General features: G+C 37.2%; 1 protein-coding gene across 1 annotated transcript in view; it reads left to right on the forward strand.

Moving 5' to 3' along the window:
- Positions 1 to 21002, forward strand: part of LOC114542537 (sushi, von Willebrand factor type A, EGF and pentraxin domain-containing protein 1-like) — a 35492-nt gene that overhangs the window by 7001 nt on the left and 7489 nt on the right. Inside the window, 25 exon segments of the mRNA XM_028562061.1 lie at positions 2 to 621; positions 1251 to 2000; positions 2599 to 2760; positions 4197 to 4361; positions 4666 to 4790; positions 5748 to 5826; positions 6312 to 6497; positions 7099 to 7299; positions 8566 to 8838; positions 10048 to 10235; positions 10658 to 10727; positions 11259 to 11462; positions 11910 to 12160; positions 13075 to 13402; positions 14267 to 14428; positions 15198 to 15359; positions 15547 to 15708; positions 16124 to 16222; positions 16225 to 16292; positions 16722 to 17050; positions 17649 to 17830; positions 18127 to 18495; positions 18811 to 19086; positions 19567 to 19809; positions 20559 to 20881. Of these exon segments, the coding sequence (XP_028417862.1) occupies positions 1310 to 2000; positions 2599 to 2760; positions 4197 to 4361; positions 4666 to 4790; positions 5748 to 5826; positions 6312 to 6497; positions 7099 to 7299; positions 8566 to 8838; positions 10048 to 10235; positions 10658 to 10727; positions 11259 to 11462; positions 11910 to 12160; positions 13075 to 13402; positions 14267 to 14428; positions 15198 to 15359; positions 15547 to 15708; positions 16124 to 16222; positions 16225 to 16292; positions 16722 to 17050; positions 17649 to 17830; positions 18127 to 18495; positions 18811 to 19086; positions 19567 to 19809; positions 20559 to 20881 (5298 nt within the window). The 5' untranslated portion in view covers positions 2 to 621; positions 1251 to 1309.

Consider the following 21002-nt stretch of genomic DNA (forward strand, 5'->3'; position numbering starts at 1 on the left):
GCAACACAAGCCATTGTTCGTCGGTACATACAATTCACAGCCCTTATCTCGCATTTAGCGTTTTATGAGTTGCATTGAATTCTCATTGTGGAAGACGACGTAACCACATTGGCAATGCCGAGCAGTGCAAGTACGCCCGAACCTTCTCCATGCGTTTTTCTCAGAACCAGACAACGTACAGCAACCAAACTGAAAACAAAGTCGGTGAAAACAAACTCTTATCGACGCTATCACGCTTTTCACAATCATTTCGCACGGCGCAGACTGAATCGCTATTGGAGTACTTACACATCTTTGAGCCAAAGGGTGAATCCTGTGCTGTCTCTGAAACAAGTAAAACGCAAAGTAAAAACGGGGTGTAGAGAGCAGTGCCTGTGAAAGAGTCATCAGAACATGCATTACTTTAATATTTATCTGCAGAAGTCTAGCAAAAGCGACGACAATTATGAAAAAAATCACCTAAAAACGCTGATTGTGTTACTAGTCGGGAACCCCCCACAAGAGCAATTAAATTTTGTTGTTTTCGAGGACGCAGATTTGGACCAATATTCGCGCGTCAAGAGTTCTCGCTACTGGGATGGAGTCTTGTAAAGTGCTATATCAGATCTTAAAGATCCCAAAGTACGACAGCGGGAGTTAATATCAAGTATTTTAAAAATATTACGTCATTTCAACAGTCTACTAGCTAGGTTTGGCAAAAAGAGCAAACGTCACGACTGAATAAATTTAAGGGAGTATCAATTGTTTTTGCATCTGCATGATATTCCGGCCTTCTGGTCTATATGACCTATGGTCGTCTGGCAGCACACTAGACATAGATCAAAACATCATCTTAGATACATAAATTATCAAGGTATACCATGTCCTAATCTGTCAAATCATGTCCTAATCTGTTTCAAAGTTGATGAAAAAGTATCGACGTATTTCTTGTTCAGAAAACGAACATTTTGGCCGCTTTTTAAGGTGTCAGATAACATTTTTCACTCATTAATCTTAACTTAAGGTCAGCTAATGAAAACGTTTTGAATTATTATATTCATGCATGCACAAATAAATGTGAACAAACATATTAATTCGCCTAGCTCTCTATCAATTTATATTCATGACTTGCTGTTTGCATTATATCAAAATTTTATATCTTTTATGCTGTAAACGGTATTTCACCATTTATTACCTCGTAATGGGATGTTTTAAGTATGAAATCAGCTGTTTTTTCCTATAATTAAAATGTACCATTTATGTTTTTAAAGTTAAACAGTAATCGCAACTTGACTTGCGTTCGTCTCGGGAAAGCAGCACAGAGCGAAATATGCATTCGTTAAGATTTCTTCTGTTTTGCATCGTTTTCAAGCATGCAACCTCTTGGTACACCGGCAAACAGCGCTTGACAGATTTTCAATCAAAATATGCCAACAGCAAGGCAGATATATTTTTCCTCATGGACAATTCAGGCAGTTTGAGGTGGAATGGCCAAAGGGGCTTCGCTGACGAGAAAACATTTATTACCTCACTTCTGTCTAAGGTCAAAATTGCAAAACCGGCGACTCGTGTTGCCGTCATTCGTTTTGGAACACACGCGACCATAGATATCAACTATATATCAGATTTAAACGGTCTCAACAATAAATGCGAGTTCGATAAAGCGTTTGCAAACATCCACTACACTGGTGTCATGACGAACATGAATGGAGCTTTCTCTAAAGTAGAGGAAATTCTTTTTGGCGCGCAAAGCACGAACGTGCGTCCTTGGAAGGTGATAAACCCTCAAGGAACGTATGTGAATAAAGTGATGTTTTTACTCACGGATGGAGAATACAACAATGGCGGGGATCCTACCAGCAAGATTATTAACTTAAAGAACAACCACGTTGAACTTTTTGCAGTCGGAGTAAGCGGCGTTAATCAAGCATTTATGAAAAATGCTGCCACGACACAAAAACACTATTTTTACGCCAGTGATTTTACTTCATTCAGGGAATTAGCCACCCATATCCGTGGAGGTAAGTTATTTAATAAATCATTATTGCATGAGGTTGAGCGTGTTATTGAGAATTCTCATGACAGAGGTTGGTGTTACCTGCTGAATTAATCTTCTCTGTGCGCTGTGGCTTCTCTGAATATCGTTTTGAGAGACCGTAGCAAACCTCCCTCTTATTTGATTTTTGTAAAAACCGACTTTGATGGCATCGACAAGTTTGTAGAAACTTAGAAACTATATGATTTGCAGATATGACATCACAATTACAGAATACCAGGAATTGTTTAATGGTGTCGGGCTAATCAATTAAAACAGAGATTATAATATATAAAATATAATTTAAAATATAAACCCCAACTCTTTCCCCCCCCCTGCAACCTTTCTATTTTGCATTAAAAACACTTTTTAGAGGATTCTTATTATGATGCATGATTCCTAGATAGTAGTTTGAATCATTTTACAAACTTTGTCACACTCCGCTGGACGAATTGTAGTGACTCGTTGACAGATATTTGGCGCGAATTTATTAGTGCCCCAATCAGGACCCAAAATTTCACAGGAATTTCGCACTTCTAGTACAACAAAATAGTCAAACAAATTTATTTCAATGCTTAATATAGATCCGTACCAAAAAGATTATGATGCTGAAAAAGTACCCAAGAGCAAGTGTTCCGTTACGTGTGATACAAATGCAGAATGCGGCTGTGGTCTTCTTAGCGGAAGATATGTTTGCATCTGCCACGCGGGTTATTTCGGTACCGGGGAGCAAGGAAAGTGTACTGGTGAGTGTTTCTTTTTCATTTTTTTAATTGCATACATACTAATGCACATCGAAACCCGGTTTACTGTTTCTGACTGCGGACGTTTTTGTGATCGCAGATACAAGTGCATGAAAATTTTCATTTAGACATGCCAAGGAATTGAGTAGTTACCTGGACGAAAAATTTAACAGTGTAAAAGTTACAAGCATAAAATAGTTACAGATAAAAGGACGTAATTTGCTGGCATCCAAAAAGTCGTGTTTTAACTTGAATTATTTACCCTCATTGTCCAAAGCGAAATTTTAGAGCCCAAAACTGTTAGGCCTCTAGGTTCGCGCCCGGTAGGTCCTTGCATGTGGTTTATGCCGCCGCCCAGTCTTCTACTGAAGAGGTGGCGTAGCGGTAGCGTCTTCTCTGGATACATTTGTAAGTTAGACCATCCTTCTAACCTAGGAGGATTTACGATATATAAAGGTCCGTTTGGTTATTTTTTTATGCAAGCATTGGGTTAATGTTCAAAATTAATGAATTATGGAATGCGGTAAGAAAGCTGCATTTCTGTAAAACAATTTCTGGCCGAAATCATTTGTTATGTAAATTTTTCATTAATTTCTCAGGGTTTAATTTCCCTTGTTGAAACACCTGACTGTGTGAATAAATTTAGACATGTCTCGATTTTTATGAGATCAAAACCTCGACCGGTCGTTTTAAACACAGACCTGTATTGCATGGGCATGCATGGATTTCAGAATTATCGTTATTATTGTCATTACTCTTATTTCATAATTTATACAATCTTTGTGAATTGGCCGAAATCCACTCACGCGATTGGTCAAAATCAATCACGTGGTTTCTTGTTGTCCGGAGACATCATTGGAATCATAATAATTTTTTTTCGCAGTAACCCATGAAAATGATGGTTTATTAAAAAATGACAGCCTGCAGCGAAGCTTGCATGGATCTTCAATGCAGCAATCAATGAATTGTATATTAAAAGTGTTACACACTTAAAAATAAAGCAACTACAACTACGACCTTGCACGACTTTTCAAGCGCGCAATGCGTGATGGTAGTTGATTATCCAGAAACTTTGAGTTGCGATATCGCTCTGCTTAGAAGCGATTTTTTTTGTAAGAAAACCTTGCCGATTCTTTTCGCTTCTTTGTTAAACTAAATCGATCCTTAACATGTCGAAAACACAACTTAAATTGACCTTATATCGCTCTGCTTAGAAGCGATTTTTTTTGTAAGAAAACCTTGCCGATTCTTTTCGCTTCTTTGTTAAACTAAATCTATCCTTAACATGTCGAAAACACAACTTAAATTGACCTTGATAATCAGCTACCGTCACGCATTGCGCGCTTGAAAGCTAAAAAGGGAAAGGTCTATTACAAATCATCAGCATTACAAATCAGGATATTGAGAGAGATAAAAATCGCCATTTTCTGCTTTACCAGCATGTACACCTGGTACGTACAAAAGATATCCAGGTCTTGCTCAAAAATCCTGCACATCCTGTCCCGATAACTCTGGTCACAACAAACATGGAAGTATTTCGATCAATGATTGCGTATGTAATAAAGGATATGAAGGAAACCCAGCAAGTGGAGCGGCGTGCACAAGTAAGGAAGCTTCAATACTTCATTTAATTTCAGTTATAAATTGAACAGTTAGTCTTTCAAACTGAAATTATTCACCCCCAGTGAAGGTTATTTCTGAAAATTACTATAGTAATTTTAAACATATATGTTTAGAAGAGATTAACTTCTCAACAAAACTCGCTGCTATAGATAATTCTTCAGTAGTGCCCCCCATGCAAGTAATCATATCGTAGACAACCTTAAATATAGAAAAATTTTCTCTGGGAGAATAAAAGTATGTTTAGACTCGACATTCTATATTGAAAAAAATACATTTTTTATTCAGTCAAAAAATGTTTGGTTTTGCCGGTACCGGAAAATGGGTACACCAACCCGACAGCTTGCGGAAGAGATTATGGCAGTACGTGCTCTTTCAATTGTAATCATGGCTTCGAACTAATGGGAGAAGTGGTAAGATTTATTCTCTTCGCCAGCAAATATAGTCAGAGAGTTGACGGCAAAAATATTTTTATTACTTTTTATTACTTAATAATTATTGTGGTATTCGAGCAAAAGTATGAGTTAGTTTACATCTTTACGAGTTTCCTCTTACAATATTCTTGTAAGTTTGCATGACATCAATAAGTAACACCACGTAAGTACTTTTCAAAGCTTTCGGTGCGTTAACCCGGGCCTTCATCAGTGCAATGATAAAGTAACAATTGAGAAAGTAACAATGAGGGCCTTCGTTAGGAGTGTTAACTCTCCCGACGAAGGCCCTCAGGTCGAAACGTCGAGAAGTGTTTTGTCTATTTTAGGCAGTTTTTATACCACAGTTAATGCTTAGTTATTAATAATTATTTTATGATAAAGTATCAATTGATAGTGCAATTGCACTGATGAAGCCCCGGGTTAACGAAACCTTTGCAGTATCAAATACTTACGTGGCGTACCCACAAGCTAATCTCCTCTTAATTGTTGTTATACCGCGTGGTCATATACCTTGAAAATGATGGGAATCAAGATACAGTTTCAGCAACTGACATGACATTGTATCACGTTATATAGGACCAATATAAATTGTCATTATAAGGACCAATGCCATCATAAATATGATCACGTTGGAGCAGCCGCTGCATCCTCGTCCCCAGGGTTTAGCTCCGTCGCTCTCCACATAGGAGCTAGGCCCTGGGGACGAGGATGCAGCCGCTGCTGTTGTATTCAGTCCCAAATCCCCTAATACACCCCTGAGTTTTTCTTTCACTTTCAGGGGCGTGAGAAGAAAATAACCTGCACCAACTGCAGTGTGATTTACTGTACTTGATGGAGCTAAACTTCTTTCTTGTGTCCGTTGGGTGTGTTCAACTATCCTGCATGAGAATCCTCTTAAGCAACTAAAATTTCTTTCTTTTCGTTGTTTTAATTAAGACACGCACGTGTTCGGTTCGAGACAACAACGTTGGTAGAGCATTCTGGTTGCCTAGTGAAGCATCACCAAGTTGTCAAAGTAAGAAATAATGACTCTTTCATTTAGCACAGTTACCAGACGAGCGCAAACTGGCTGCGATGGTTTTCACCCAATGAAAATGGTTTTATTTTAATTAAAGTATGGATGCAAGTATTTGCACTGAGCTTGCGATGAGTGAAAAAGAACCCTTTAGAGGACTAAAATATTCAAATAATTAGGCATTGCGTTTGCTCGTATATTTTTCCGTAATTTGTAATTTAGGCCCCTATAATTTAAATCTGGTTATGAAAAATAGACAATTCAAATCGTGCAGAACCTGAATAAAAATTTACATCTCTCAAAAGATTGGATTGGGATTGCAAGTTGCAAGAAAAATTACACCGTGTAGCAGGGCCTTTACTGTATCATTTCCTAGTGTCTTCTATAGACTATACGCAAATTGGTTGAAGTTCTAGCAACCACAAAGTTTAAAATAAACTTGGTGTACAACATCCCAATGATTCCAAAAATACAATTTATTTTAGGAATCCTGTGTCCGCAATTCAGAATTGAAAACGCAGCTTCGGAGTATGGTGATTGCACTAACACTGACCTTCGTGTTGGGACAAAATGCACATACAAATGCTCGAGGGGATACCGTCTTGTCGGATCTGGTGTGAAGGTTTGTCGCGTTGATAAAACGTGGACTGGGGAGGACACGAATTGTGAAGGTACAGAGTGAATGCATTTGACTGTAGTAGCGTACACGACCCCGTTTTAAATGTATGTTGTCTTCTAATACCAAAAAAACGCACCTTAAAAAATGACATCTTGTAAAGATGTCATTTACAAGATATCATTTTTCGAAGTATGTTTTCTCGTATTTAATGAAATAGTCTGCTGGTATTATGGTTGTTGTCTTCTAAATACACCACAAATACACCAGGATTGTTGGGGCCGTATGCATGGGGAACAGCTCAATAGTCGCAACAAATACAACCAACAACAGGTTGTGTTCCTTCCAATTAAATTGTATTTCGTGTAGTGTTGTGTCCTCGATCAAGACATCAACTGCCTTTTCTAGATACTGATCATAATATCCGTAGTGTATTATTGCTTATTGTGCAAACTGCAAAGTTTTTCCGTTTGTCAACCACGTGCAACCCTAACCTTTTTCCGTGAATACATTAATTAGTTATTTCCCGTCCCTAACAGGACATGACTTTGAAAAATCATGTCAATACTCCCTTTACGTAAAAAGTCCTAAATATAAATAGAACATGAATTTTTCTGTTTGGGTTTAGATTTAAGTGAAAATATTTGTTTTTTCAGTTGTGACATGTCCGCCATTGAATTCTTTGGACTTAGCAACTGTGAACGACGTGAACTGCATTAAAAAATCACTGAAATTTGACTCAGCCTGCATATTTAAATGTCCTGATGGATACGAATTCAACGCAACAAGATCTCAGTCTTCAACTCGGTATTGTCAAGTTGATGGCACATGGGACGGTGCTACTCAAGTTTGTATAGGTACAAGACATACAATAATTATTATAATTATTTCGTTTGTTTATTATAATTATCATAGTTATTATAATTATTTATGCTAACCACAAGTGTTTTGATTGGTTAAGAATATCAGTGGCGTGACTAGAACGATAGTGAGGGGGGTGTTGTACATACCGGATGTCTCAAAAAAGTACCAATCTTTAATTCAACACAACTTACAAACGAACTAAAGAATTATAATCAAATAATCCATATTTAGTTGAGTAATGTCTAACGTAAACTTCGATATACTACGTTTGATATTCTTATTCATCTGCAAATTCATGTCCACCGGCAAAAACACACTTTCTTGCGCGTGTCAGCATGCCATCAAAACACCTTTGAATCATGTGGCCGTCCAAATTGCGACATGACCTAACAATCGCCTCGCGAAGTTCCATCAAGTTTTGAGGTTCTTAGTCATGAGGGACTTCCTAAATCTGCTGCTTTAAATAGAACAAGTAAAAGACAAATTTTCTCAAAAAACTAAAAAATGAGTTACAAGAAACTATGTTACAAACCGGTATTGTTAAAACAAAATTAACAGGCCATTTTTTACTGATTTTTTACAAATTTCAAAACGTTACTGTGTCTTTAAACGCGAATATCTCGGAAACTGTTCGTTTAAACTTTATATGTAATATATCAAACTTTAAGTGAGACATTACTCAACTAAGTATGGATAATTTGATTGTTATTCTTTATTTCGTTTTTACGTTACGTTGAATTAAAAATAGGTTCAGCTCTGCCCAGCGGATTTCTTTTTTAATTGCAATAGCTTACAATATAGAAATACGTTGAGCCGAACTGATGTAATTATCAATATAACCCCCCCCCCCCAATTATCGTTCTAGTTACGCCCCTTAAGAAAATACACAGGCTTCAATTTGATGCATGCAATATACGCATGAATTTTTCCAGTTAAGTTTTCTTCTTTTGATGGATGTGATTGAGGAAATTACTAGTACGTAATCTACTAGTATTGTCATCACGATCATCAAACCTGAGAATCGTAATAAATCGCACCAGAATTGCAAATGTAATTCGGCCTCTATAAACACTGTCTACACACCTATACAAAATAAAGTGGTTGCTTTTTCAACAAGGTATAGCTAATTATCGTCATTTTTACGTTTTGAAATAGGTACCAAAGATGGAATTTTTCTTTGTTCAAAATTATTATAGGAAAATATATTTCTATGCTTTAAAACAAATCATTAAGAATATTTTGACGCGTCCATATTTCAGATGTAAAACCGCCTTCGTTTACGACATGTCCAAGTAACAGAGTCTTCTTTTACAATACTACATTCCGCACAAACACGGCTGAGGTTGAGTGGCAAGTACCTGAATACGAAGACAACTCAATTCTGAACGACGTTAATCACAAAGTAACATTAGAGGAAGTGAGCGATTATTCAAGTCCAGCAAAGTTTACTATTGGAAAACATAATATCCATTACATCGTGACAGACAAAGCTGGGCTCAAAGCACATTGTGAATTCTCGATTGAGGTCCAAGGTAAGCTTCCTGGATTTAGAAATCAATAAATAACAAAAAAATTATCCTCTTTGGCTATGTGCCCATGACGTCTTGTCAACACGATCCAAGGAGAATTATGCTCAATAATTAGCTTGAACTTTTATTGTAAATTGACTGTGTTTGAAACCATTTTGGCCTGAAAACGAAAATGAAAACATCAAAAACGTTACCGCGTATGCACATAATCTCAGAGTGTAATAATTACGGAAAGATAACTTAATGTTTTATTTCCGAATGAAAAAAGTTCTGCTATATTTCGGGCTTAAACAATATCTCAATGAGGCCTGTGCGGCTGGTTTGCATCCGATAATTATGTAAATTGAGAATGACTTCTCATGCACCTCTGACGTGTGTTAGTTTTATTTTAGAGTAAGAGGTGTTTGCTATCTTTCATTAAAAACCTACATCCCATTAATCTAATTAATTTCGTCGCGACTCCCGAAGCGCGCCAAGTACACTATCTCCTCATTGAATGGCATGAAAACCAAGATTTTTTTTATACCCTCGCCATATATAAATTAATATGCATCTTTGTACTAGGAAATGAAGATTATAGCTAGACCAGTGCCAGTGGCGTAGCCAGCATCGATAATTGGGGGGGGTCCATATTCATATATTCGCGTAAACAGACTGTAAAGACAATTGATTTGAAAAGAAATTAATCCTGCGTATCACGAATATATGAATATGCCCCCCCCCAATTATCGTTCTGGCTACGCCGCTGGCCAGTGCATTGTTAACTGAATATAAGCAATATTGACAATGTGTGATTCGAAGTGTATTATTTTTTTAAAAAGAAGAAAAAACCTAAGATCATCCGGTTTCCTTTACATTTGTGGAATTAAATACACATAAAAACTCCAGCTATCGGTGTGCAAACACTCAGATCGAATTTTTGTAGGTCTTTATTATAAGCCGGACCATTACCAGGCTTAAGGCCTGGTTCACGCTGCATGGCTTCTAAGAATCGGGGATCCATTGTGATACTTTCCGATAGACAAAGCATGCATTTTGCGCACCAGTGACCTCAGACAAAGGGAATCCAAGATTCTTAAGACAAGTTTGAACCAAGCTTAATTCATGATGTGAAATCGAAATGATTTAAAATTTGAAATTATGCCTGAATGAGACTAAAATTAGTGATGTACGCTCAATTCTTACCTCATCATCTTACATATTTTACTCTAGACAAAGAAGCGCCTTATTATTCCAATTGTTCTCAGAAAATAGACAAAGAATTTATAGCAACACCTCCATACGCGGACAAAATGCGAGTTTCTTGGGAAGATCCGGTGTTTCAAGATAACTCAGGGATGAATCCTACGGTCATACCCAGTACCCCAAACGGTGCGCTCTTTAAAGAAGGACAACATCAGGTACAATGTGGCATGAAATTATTTAAAATATAATTTATATTGTCTCCTACGAAAAAGTGTGGTTTTGAAAGTGAAAAGTTGTGATGCAAAAATTAGTATTGTTCAAAATTCCAAAATATTTTGTATACTCTGTGATTTTCACTTGACAAAATGCTTCGAGGATCAGTTGAAGTTTGAAAGTAAATTATTTATATTGAAATAATTTATAAAAGACTGAGTATAGTCTTGTCAGTTTTTGCTTATAAACTTGCAACTGCATGACAAGGGAAAGATTAGAAACATTGTTTGGAATTAGCTGCAATTGCTGGACATTGCCAGGCGAAATTATAAGAAAAAATCTGTGGCATGCATGCATAATAAAGATCAGTAAAATGGCGATTTGCTGTAGTTCTGATCTTTGGTGTTATTATATATGAATGTAGATTACCTATACAGCCACAGATCCAAGTAATAACAGAAACGTCTCTTGTACGTTTGAAATTCACTTAAAAAGTAAGTAACTTTAACTTATCAAATTCCATAACATTGCACCTATTTATGGCCAAACTTATTAGATAAACGTCTTATGAGAAAGGTTTATATCGAGTGAAACGAAACCTTTAGTTATACTATTTTAACAGCAAACTCTACACCACAGACACAAGAGTGTGCAAAACGGAGTGTCTCAAAATTATAACTTAATTACTATTATAATTACGAACATTATGAAGTCACCGTCCGGCGTATTTTGATGTGTGTTTTAAACTCGATATTCTTCTTTTAAGAGATGTGAACGAGTTGATTCATAACTATACTCGTTTATGTCGCAGAAATTTGCAAGTGTAAAATGGACTTTTAACAGTATATTCATTTCGTCATTCTGCATGTAAAAAAGACCAGAAAAAATTATTGAGATTATTATCCAGATTATTTCAACCAATTTGTCGGCTTTTTGCGTGTGCCATCGAGCCTCTCATTAAGACCAGGCAAAACATACTAACAATTATAATTATGGTGATGCGATTATTTGACCTTTCTCCTTAGTTCCAACATGTGAATTACAAAAGCGACCTAAAAATGGTGCTTTGGTATGCCTGACTATCCCTTCCTATCAATGTCAACCCCTTTGTAAGGAAGGTTATGACTTTGGGTATAAGCCACAAGACCTCTATTATTGTGTGAACCGTGTTTGGCATTATTGGCCACCATTCCCACCTTTTCAACCAACTGTTTGGCCGGATTGTGCGCGTAAGTACATGCATTCCTATTAATGTCGCAATAATGATGGAAAATTAATCTTTTAGAGTTGCTTTTAAAAGGCGTGGACCGATCGACATAAATTATGTGGACGTCAGTCATGTCCAAGATTTTCGTTTCTTTTTCGCTGTTGAAATGATAGCCAAATAAGGCAGTAGCTATTTCAAACAAAAATATCTTGAACTTTTGAAAGTACTTAACTTAACACTAAATATAGGATTATAGGTTGAGAATAACAATTATGGGCTTCCAGGCATCTCGCAGCCTCTCTAAACAGAATTTAAATATAACGAGATTTGGTCCGTAAATAAGAGTATTTAAGCTGATTTATTAAACTGATACAATTTATTGTATGAAGTCGAGTGTGGTCCGTATCTGGACCAGCATCCCATTAATAACTGCATGATTATTGACCGACATTTTAAAATTTCATACCAGGCCGAGAAGATCCTAACAGCGGAACATTGAAAATGTCGAGTTCGTATTATTTCAAAGGAGATTGCAATGATTTGGAAGTCCAGGCTGATTTAAAAGAAAGATTTATCACCGTTGTTAGTGATCCTATGAAGTTCCTGAGATCATTCTGCGAATCGAATAAGAATTGTAAAGTGGAAAATATTCAGGTCTTCTGTGGTTCGGTTGATGCCTCAAGGAGACGAAGAAGAAGAAGGAATACCTTGGAAATGGAGGTACATTTTCTTTATTATTTTCCCCTCAAATAACTCAAGTGCAGGTCAATTGACAGTGAAAACGATTCATTGACTGTAAAAACAATCAATTCCAAGGAAGAAAATAATTTATATTAATTTAGTTTTGTTTGGTAGATTTGGGGTCTCGTAATGTTTGAAAATCACCCCGGCTGCTCATCCAATTCTTGGCACAATTTTCAAACATCACCCGTAATATTATTAAATCCACCCCGAATATATAATACTCACCATCGCATGAATATAATGCTCGCCATCGACATTAGTTTAATCATTTACAACAAATACACGCATGCATGCACCCCTCGCCAACCCAATCCAAACAACCGATTTCCCTAGCTGCCAAGTCTAAGCTGACTTTATGACTCAAATGAATCAAATGCTGGTTTAGTCAAATATAGTCATAAACATCACCTGTTTTTCAAATGCTTCAAGCAGGAAATTTATTAGTCTATGCCCCAGGTACAATTTATGCACTCTTACAGCCTATTAATGGTAGGAAATTCAACATTCAAAACGTCAAAACAATACAAAATCTTCAGGGACTAAACGTGCTGACGTTCTCAATTAAATACAAACTCCGCCTAGCCAATCAGGACATTGCGGATTACCAGTCTTTACTCGCCAAATTTCGCACATGCGCATAACTAACAAAACCATCCAACGTCGACCGTCCATGACATTTAAAATGACAGAATTTGGACAACTTTGGATTCCGCTGTGTTTTTTCAAAATACGCTAGTGTAATGAATCTCCCAGCGGAATTAGGACGCCTCGTACCGCCTTGGGAACAATAATATAAAAAATGATTTCGCAGCGAAATTAAGAAGTATGTTTAACTACATTCAATATAATTATTTCTTTTTCTCAATGCTGATTTACTTTTTATTCTATAGTTTCATATTCAAGCAGATTTCACCGTCACGCCGAGTAAAACAGTCGGAAGTCAAGCCGATTTCCAAAAGCTTAAGACTGAAATGAAAAACCAGTACCTTGGTGAGGTTAAACAAAATGTTAATAATGTAAACTGGAAGAATGAAATGAAAATGGATTTAGTCAAAACACCAAACGTCCTTCCACCGGAGCCGTATTGTTCTGGCGTAAATGGTGCGGTTGTTGGAAGATGCGACTATTTAAACCACAACTGCAAAAACAACTTTAACAGTTACCCTGCTGACACCAGCTGCCTATGCAATAAAGAAAACGGAAAAATTGAGAAATGCAGTGAGTCTTAAGGATTATTATTTAAGGATTATAAGTCTTTCGAATAAACAAGACATCAGGCAATACATGATTCATACAAATAAGCCACGATTAAAACTGTAAAATTTTGACTTTATTTCGAAGTCACCTTCAAGAAGATAAGCATGCATGCATGACTTGTTTTTTTCCACCAAACATACAAATAAGCAAGGATTAAAACTGTAAAATTTTGACTTTATTTCGAAGTTACCTTCAAGAAGATAAGCATGCATGCATGACTTGTTTTTTTTCCACCAAACATACAAATAAGCAAGGATTAAAACTGTAAAATTTTGACTTTATTTCGAAGTCACCTTCAAGAAGATAAGCATGCATGCATCACTTGTTTTTTTTTCACCAAACATACAAATAAGCCACGATTGAAACTGTAAAATTTTGACTTTATTTCGAAGTCACCTTCAAGAAGATAAGCATGCATGCATGACTTGTATTTTTTTCACCAAACATACAAATAAGCCACGATTAAAACTCTAAAATTTTGACTTTATTTCGAAGTCACCTTCAAGAAGATAAGCATGCATGCATCACTTGTTGTTTTTTTTCACCAAACATACAAATAAGCAACGATTAAAACTGTAAAATTTTGACTTTATTTGGAAGTCACCTTCAAAAAGATAAGCATGCATACATGACTTGTTTTTTTTTCACCAAACAGCTGAACTAACTGAAACTCGGAAAATATTGTTCTTCTATTTATTCTATTTGCCAATGTAACGTTTTCTCTATTGTTGAGTAATACCGCTGACCTAATTCTTATCCTCTGATATGTCGCTACTAGGGTATTTACAGTAGAACTTGACTAAGTTTTTTACTAATTTCATTTAGTTCAATGTCCAGTTGGAAAATACTATGACGCCGGGGATAGAAAATGTAAGCTGTGCAGTAACGGCACATACCAAGATGCTGAAGGCCAATTTGGTTGCAAAAAATGCCAACCTGGTTTTTACACGTTGGGAAATGATGAAAAGAATTTCACATCATGCAAAGGTAAACTATCCCTTGTGCTGCACTGTCATACACGCATGGGTAGCTAGGGCGAAGGCCAGAAAACCCCGCTCCCTAGTAAAATTTTGGGGTCCTGTGAAAATATGAATTAAACCCTGTTACACGAGCTAGCCCATTGACTATAATAATTTTTTACGAACTTTGTCCCGAATAACAATGGCGGCCTATTCCCCCCTACAGTACTGTCCAGAAATAACCTAATAAAAACCACGGTTATAACCGCGGTCAGACCGAGGTCGAACCGCGGTGAGACGGAGGTGAGGTCTCACCGACTCTGACAGAAATTTCTTAAGATTTTTTCGATTTGATTATTGCGTTGTCGTTCTCAGCAGTTCATAATATTCCGTTCGGAAGCGAAAGGCAACCGCGATCGTATTTTTTCTCCTGCGGTCGTCTGCGGTTTCTATCGGTCGACCGGAATCGAACGGCAACCGAACAACTACCGAACGGCAACCGCAGTGTTACTTTATTTTTGGACAGCACTGTAGACCCTCTCCGAAAATCTTGGCTACGCTTCTGGTCATGCATATCGGGCACGTTCATATAGGAGTGTCAGAAGCACGCTGGACCTGATAATGATTGTTTTGACTATTAGGTGAAAATTTTTAAAACCTGAAGTAATTAATAAAAACTAATAAAAGAAGTATATTATTATAATTTTGTCCATAATAGTATTTTTTCTCTACGGTGTGTTGTTTGGGTAGCAATGTCAAGCCGTCTTTTTTTCACGATGCATATTTTTTTCTTACAGAAATATGCAAGCCTGGTTATTTCTCCTTAACTGGATTAGGTCCTTGTCGGCCATGTGGTCTCGGGTATTACAGCACTGGAACTTGGAGCACTAAATGCAAGCAGTGCCCAGCTGGGACTACAACGGTTCTGCCTGCTGCATCAAAGATAGAAGAGTGCGGAAGTTAGTATATAAATGATTGGAAAAAAAGTTTAGTAATAATTCTCGTTCGCACAACTCATTGCATAGAATACTCTGATTCTTCACATGCCTATACCACTTCATGACCTACTTTAATTGATGTCAATTCGAATAAGTGTCATTTCTCATTACCATCAGGATTATTCGTTACACTTATCTTTGATTATAGTGAAGTGTGCTCCAGGTACATATTCGTCCAGTGGTGTTGAACCGTGCAAACCTTGTGAGAAAGGATTTTATCAACCCGAGGAGGGAAAACTAAGTTGTTACCCTTGCAAAGGGAAGAAGTCAACTTATGGCCCAGGAGCAAAAACGGAAGCCCGTTGTCTAGGTAAATTAGTATACGTCAGAAATAGTAGATCAGTTGGAAGACATTGAAGACTAGCAAACCAAAGATCACTGCTCAATTCCCACCGTGGTCAAGCTAATTTTTCAATTTGCCTGGTTGGTAACCATCACATTAATCCATACACCCACGGCCTGAGTCATACGCATACGCTGTTACGTCAGACGTAAATGGAATATAGGTTTGTCCAACTGAATTGAGTTCGCGAATGAAGGTTTAATAAAAATGTAGGGCATTAAAAACTTTTGCCAAAATCGCTATTCGGAGAGACGGTTGCATGCTGTTTCAAAGCTCGATTACCGCCCACGAACCATGTATAAAAACTGGCCTTTGCGAATGCGAAGATCATCTGTTTGAAAAAGTGAGTTTTTTCTTCAGAAATCAATACTTTTTTCTTTAGAAATCAACAACTGTGCCTCGAATCCTTGCAACAACGACGGGAAATGTTTAAACAAGCGGGAAGGCTATGAGTGTGAATGTCGGGACGGTTTTAGTGGAAAAACTGTGACGACGAAGTCAGTCAGTGTCTTTCAAATCCTTGTTATAGTAACGCCGAATGTGTTGATAAGGTAAGGTGATTCAATTATTTGACATTTGTATATTCCCAAAGTCAGTTAAAGAGTGGTTTTATCATATTAGTGTATAAGGACCAAAACATTTTTGAGAAACTTAACGCTGATGCTCACTGCAGGGTCTCCCCCCATCCCTGGCTTGAAGAATTAGAAAATTAGTCTACGTGGTCATTACTTGATTGTCTTACTTGATTGATCCCTATGATTAGGATAAATGTTAGGGTATGATTCGCAAAGATTTGAGTAAAACTGCATGGTCCCGACCATACAATTTTTATCACTCTCAGAACAGCAAGGGAAAATTTTGTTGCAATATTGTTGGCAATAATATAAGTCTGTAGTTATAAAGCAGTGCAGGAATGCTGTGATCGATACAAGCCATACAAAGTTATAATAAAGAAGGTCTCGTTTTATTTTCAATTTCAGATCGACGGCTATGAATGTCTCTGTGCACCAGGTTTTGGAGGTGTGAACTGCGACGAACCTCTTCCTCAATGTGGAAGTAATCCATGTAAAAACAGTGCCAAATGTATCGAAACTCCCGGGTCATATGTGTGTAAATGCCAGAATGGCTGGGCAGGGAAATTCTGCGAGGTAAACCGAGATGATTGTTTCAAGAAACCCTGCAAGAACGGTGGGATATGTCGAGATGACGTCGATGGCTTCCGGTGTGAATGCGTGGCTGGATATAAAGGCGATCAGTGTGAGATTAATGTAGATGATTGTGCCAGTGATCCTTGTGGTCAAAATGGAAAGTAAGTAGAAATATAAAGTGGGGAAATAATTCTTTCCCATGAATACTACATTGGGTCTTCAATAATGTATTTCTCCCAAAATGATTACTTAAGAAAATATTTTTGGTGCTGATTTCAATCGAACCCTTCAGGGGCGTTAACACTATCAGATTCGGGGGCGTAGGACCCGAGGGACACATGATGCACTGAAAGTTTTTCAAGGGACCAAGAGTGTGATGAAAAATGCCTTTTTAGTGAAGCTAATATAGCTGTAAATACTGTTTTAAAATCGAAGGTGCCTTTTTTTGTTTCCTAGGTATGCCCACCTACACGTGCCCAAATCTTTTTGATGAGCATAAATATAAACCAGTAGTGGTGTCCTTGCAATTTGGCAATCATGCCTTCCTTATACATATTTTTAGCTGCCCTTTTTATTAACCAAAAGTGCCCCTGGAAGCTGGTGCCCCCCTCCCCCAAGCTCTTGATGCTTCCCACGCCCCTGATCCGACTGTCAAACTAGCATTTCTTTGTCGAAGTTACTATCAATATTTTTCTTTGACGCCTTTGTCCTATTATTCCCAAGCCCTGTGGTTTAAATCGGGACCATCTTCATTTCCAGGTGTGAAGACAAGGTGAACGGCTATATTTGCCATTGCATGGCAGGATATACAGGAGAAAGATGTCAAACCAGAATTAATCATTGCAATAGTTCCCCTTGTCAACGAGGAAAATGTGTGGAAAAGGATGGAAGCTTCGAATGTCAATGTCCTCCAAGATATGCTGGAAAATCCTGCGAAAAAGGTAAATTCAAGAGCTGTAAAAAGGGGAATAAGTCGGGAAGAGGAAATTCATTTATCCCTCCTGGTTGACAGATTTCTAGGTTATTGTGATTTCAAAAAAAATCTCCCCAATAGAATTGAATAAATGAACATCTCACCCCCCTAATTATAGTTAGTTACGTCCCTGTACAATACCTTTTTGATTTCCTCTTTTTAATCTTAACATTAGCTGATTGTCGATCACTTTATGGCAATACTGTATTGCTGGCGTGTAATGTCGTTATTAAGATTTTATTCCAATGCGAATTTCCCTTTCAGAATACTCGTCGGATTACGATCTATCATTTACAACATCAGAAATCAGAACATTCTCAAAGCGAAAACTATACGAAAACCTTCGTGCCGTCACTGTTGCTTTCTGGATGAGAACAGACGACCAGGAAAATGCCGGCACTCCACTTTCATATTCAGTGAAACAGGGTCAATATGTTCAAGAGAATGGCTTGGTTGTTCAGGATTATGGAAGCCTAACCATTCAAATAAACAACCAAACTGGTTACATTGCTGACCGAATAAACGACGGACGATGGCATCATGTTGCGGTCACGTGGCAGAGTAGTAATGGTATATGGGTGTACTATCGTGACGGCAAAGAAATTAGGCGCGCATCAAACCCGATTGCCAAAGGTAATATCTTTGTCTAACTTCACTTGGTTTATTTAGGAGTCGTTTACTAAAATGAAAATACAAAATTCAAACTTCTTCGTATGAATGCATGTATTTCTCAAAAAAATTAGTAAATTGTTTTTAATTCTTAATAAATAGAAAAAAACAGGAGAACATGAATGAAGAGAAATTTATAAAAGCTTGCCGAATGTAGTCGAAATTTATCAATACACGCCTATAATCATAACCAATAGGTTGGCTAACTAGTGTAAAATTAGCATACATGACTCAGAAAAGATAATTTTCGAAATCGACGACATGTTTCATTACTTTTAGGCGATTACATCAGGGCCGGAGGCCAATTCGTGCTTGGTCAGGAACAAGATTGGGAAGCAGATGAAGACCAATTTACATATAATCCTTATGAAGCATTCCTTGGTGATATGAGTCAAATGACCGTCTATAACACCGTATTGTCCGCACAGGACATTTATAATCTAGCCGGAAGCTGCATGAATTCCAGGAATGATGCTGTGGTTATTTCGTGGGCCGATTTTGTTCCTGAACTGACTGGTGAATTTAGGAAGACCCCAAAGTCCTATGCTTGTGATGGTAAGTCAGATATATAGCCCCGTTTGTGTTTCTCGTAATTTCTCTCTCTTTCGATAAGAAAATTATCTTTATTCAAAACTATAAACAAAAATGAGGGAGTTAAGTGTTTAACAAAAAAAAAAGAAGCAATATTTCACGTACAAAGCTAGTACAGAGACCAGTCACCATTAATATACAGATAGAGACCTGTTTCTAGTTTTGACTAGTGTTTGTGTCTTTTTGAGAGATATGAACAAGTTACAAATGTGTTAATGGAACTTTATTGCATGATCATAACATTCGTAACTGTCCTCTTTATAAAAAGTTTAAGCGGGCCTTAAGCTATTGCTTGCGTTAACGGCAACCCAAAGTATAAGATTGAATTCACGCTAATAAACTTGCCTGTCTCAATAAAACAAAACCGTAAGATTCTAAAGAACCTTTAAGAGTTACCATATTTTCTTATCTAAATTTTCACATAAATGATTACCTTTTTTTCAGTCTCTGCTTTACTTCGTCAATTCGTGACCGTGTACAATGCCAAACTCCCATCAAACGACCACAAGACATTGCACGGGGTCTCACCGGAAGATTGTGCAGTGAAATGTACACAAGAAACTGGATTCCCATGCAGATCATTCGATTACCACAGTTCTTCAAAGAAATGTTATCTCAGTCAATCGTATCGTCATAATGTTGCCGTATCACATCCGGATAATACTGGACACGACTACTATGAATTGAGTAAGTAATTAATAGAGCTTTCTAGTCCTGGGAGGGAGTTATCGAACCTCTGTACTCTCCCTCTCTCTCTCTGAACTCCCTCTGTAACCTTCAAAAGCTTCATGAAGTTTAAAACAGTTCAATATAGTTCTGCATGATATGAGAGTCATTTAAACCGCTGCATCAACCTATTATACAGATAATCAGTTATCTGCGAGGAGATAATTAAATTATCCGTAGTTTTATTCATAACGTTCAAAGTAACTACATTGTGCAATAATTTATATTTAGTTCTCTATTATTCTTATACATATATGAGTTGCATATAAAAATTTATTTGACATATTTTTGGAGAAATACGCTACTTCGTGTACTACATGCGACCTTCACAATTCATGAGCCATACCTGAGCCATAAATGCATGCACTACCACTTTAAGACACACGGGCATGGAAGGGACTAGATTGAGTTACGAAATCACACGTACTAGTCATATCTATTATCACTGACCATCACGAACCATCTTTGACCTTGATTGATAAGAGATCAGGTATATGACCTTCATCAGTAGAATGTAAACTTCAAGATTTGACATATTCCAACTTCGACGGATGTCGAAAACCTGTACTACGGTTGAGCGGATGAACTGCTCACTAGAGAATCTGATTTCTCGCATTTTCACAAATAAATATAATGAAAAGCGTAGAACATAGTCTTATTTTTTTTTAAATAATGTTTTAAAAACTATGGTTTCGCTAATCTTAACTTAGATTGTGTTGAAATGCTTGGTGTGGAAGACCACGTCATCTCAGATGCACAAATGAGTGCAAGTTCTGCACGTTCATCACTCAGTAGTGCCAAAAATGCTCGAGCCAATGGAGTAAAAGCACAAAATATCAAAGGAGTTCCTGATAGTGATGGCGGATGGATACCCAGCTCCTTTAATCACGGTCAATATCTTCAAATTGATCTTGGGAAAAAAAAGATAATTACTGGAGTGGAGACACAAGGGGCTGATGGTCATCATTACTGGGTGAAAACGTATCAAGTACAATACAGTTCTAATGGACACACGTGGAAAACATCACCCCAGGTAAACAACGAAAACCCATGTTGGTTCGCATACTATGGATGGTATATTATCATGTTTTGATTACTAGGAATGTAAAAATGATCGCCATTCGCAATCAGAATGTATTTATGATGAGAATTAA

Source organism: Dendronephthya gigantea, unplaced genomic scaffold (assembly GCF_004324835.1).
Source record: "Dendronephthya gigantea isolate DGI-Jeju-01 unplaced genomic scaffold, DenGig_1.0 000003F, whole genome shotgun sequence".
Lineage (NCBI taxonomy): Eukaryota > Metazoa > Cnidaria > Anthozoa > Malacalcyonacea > Nephtheidae > Dendronephthya > Dendronephthya gigantea.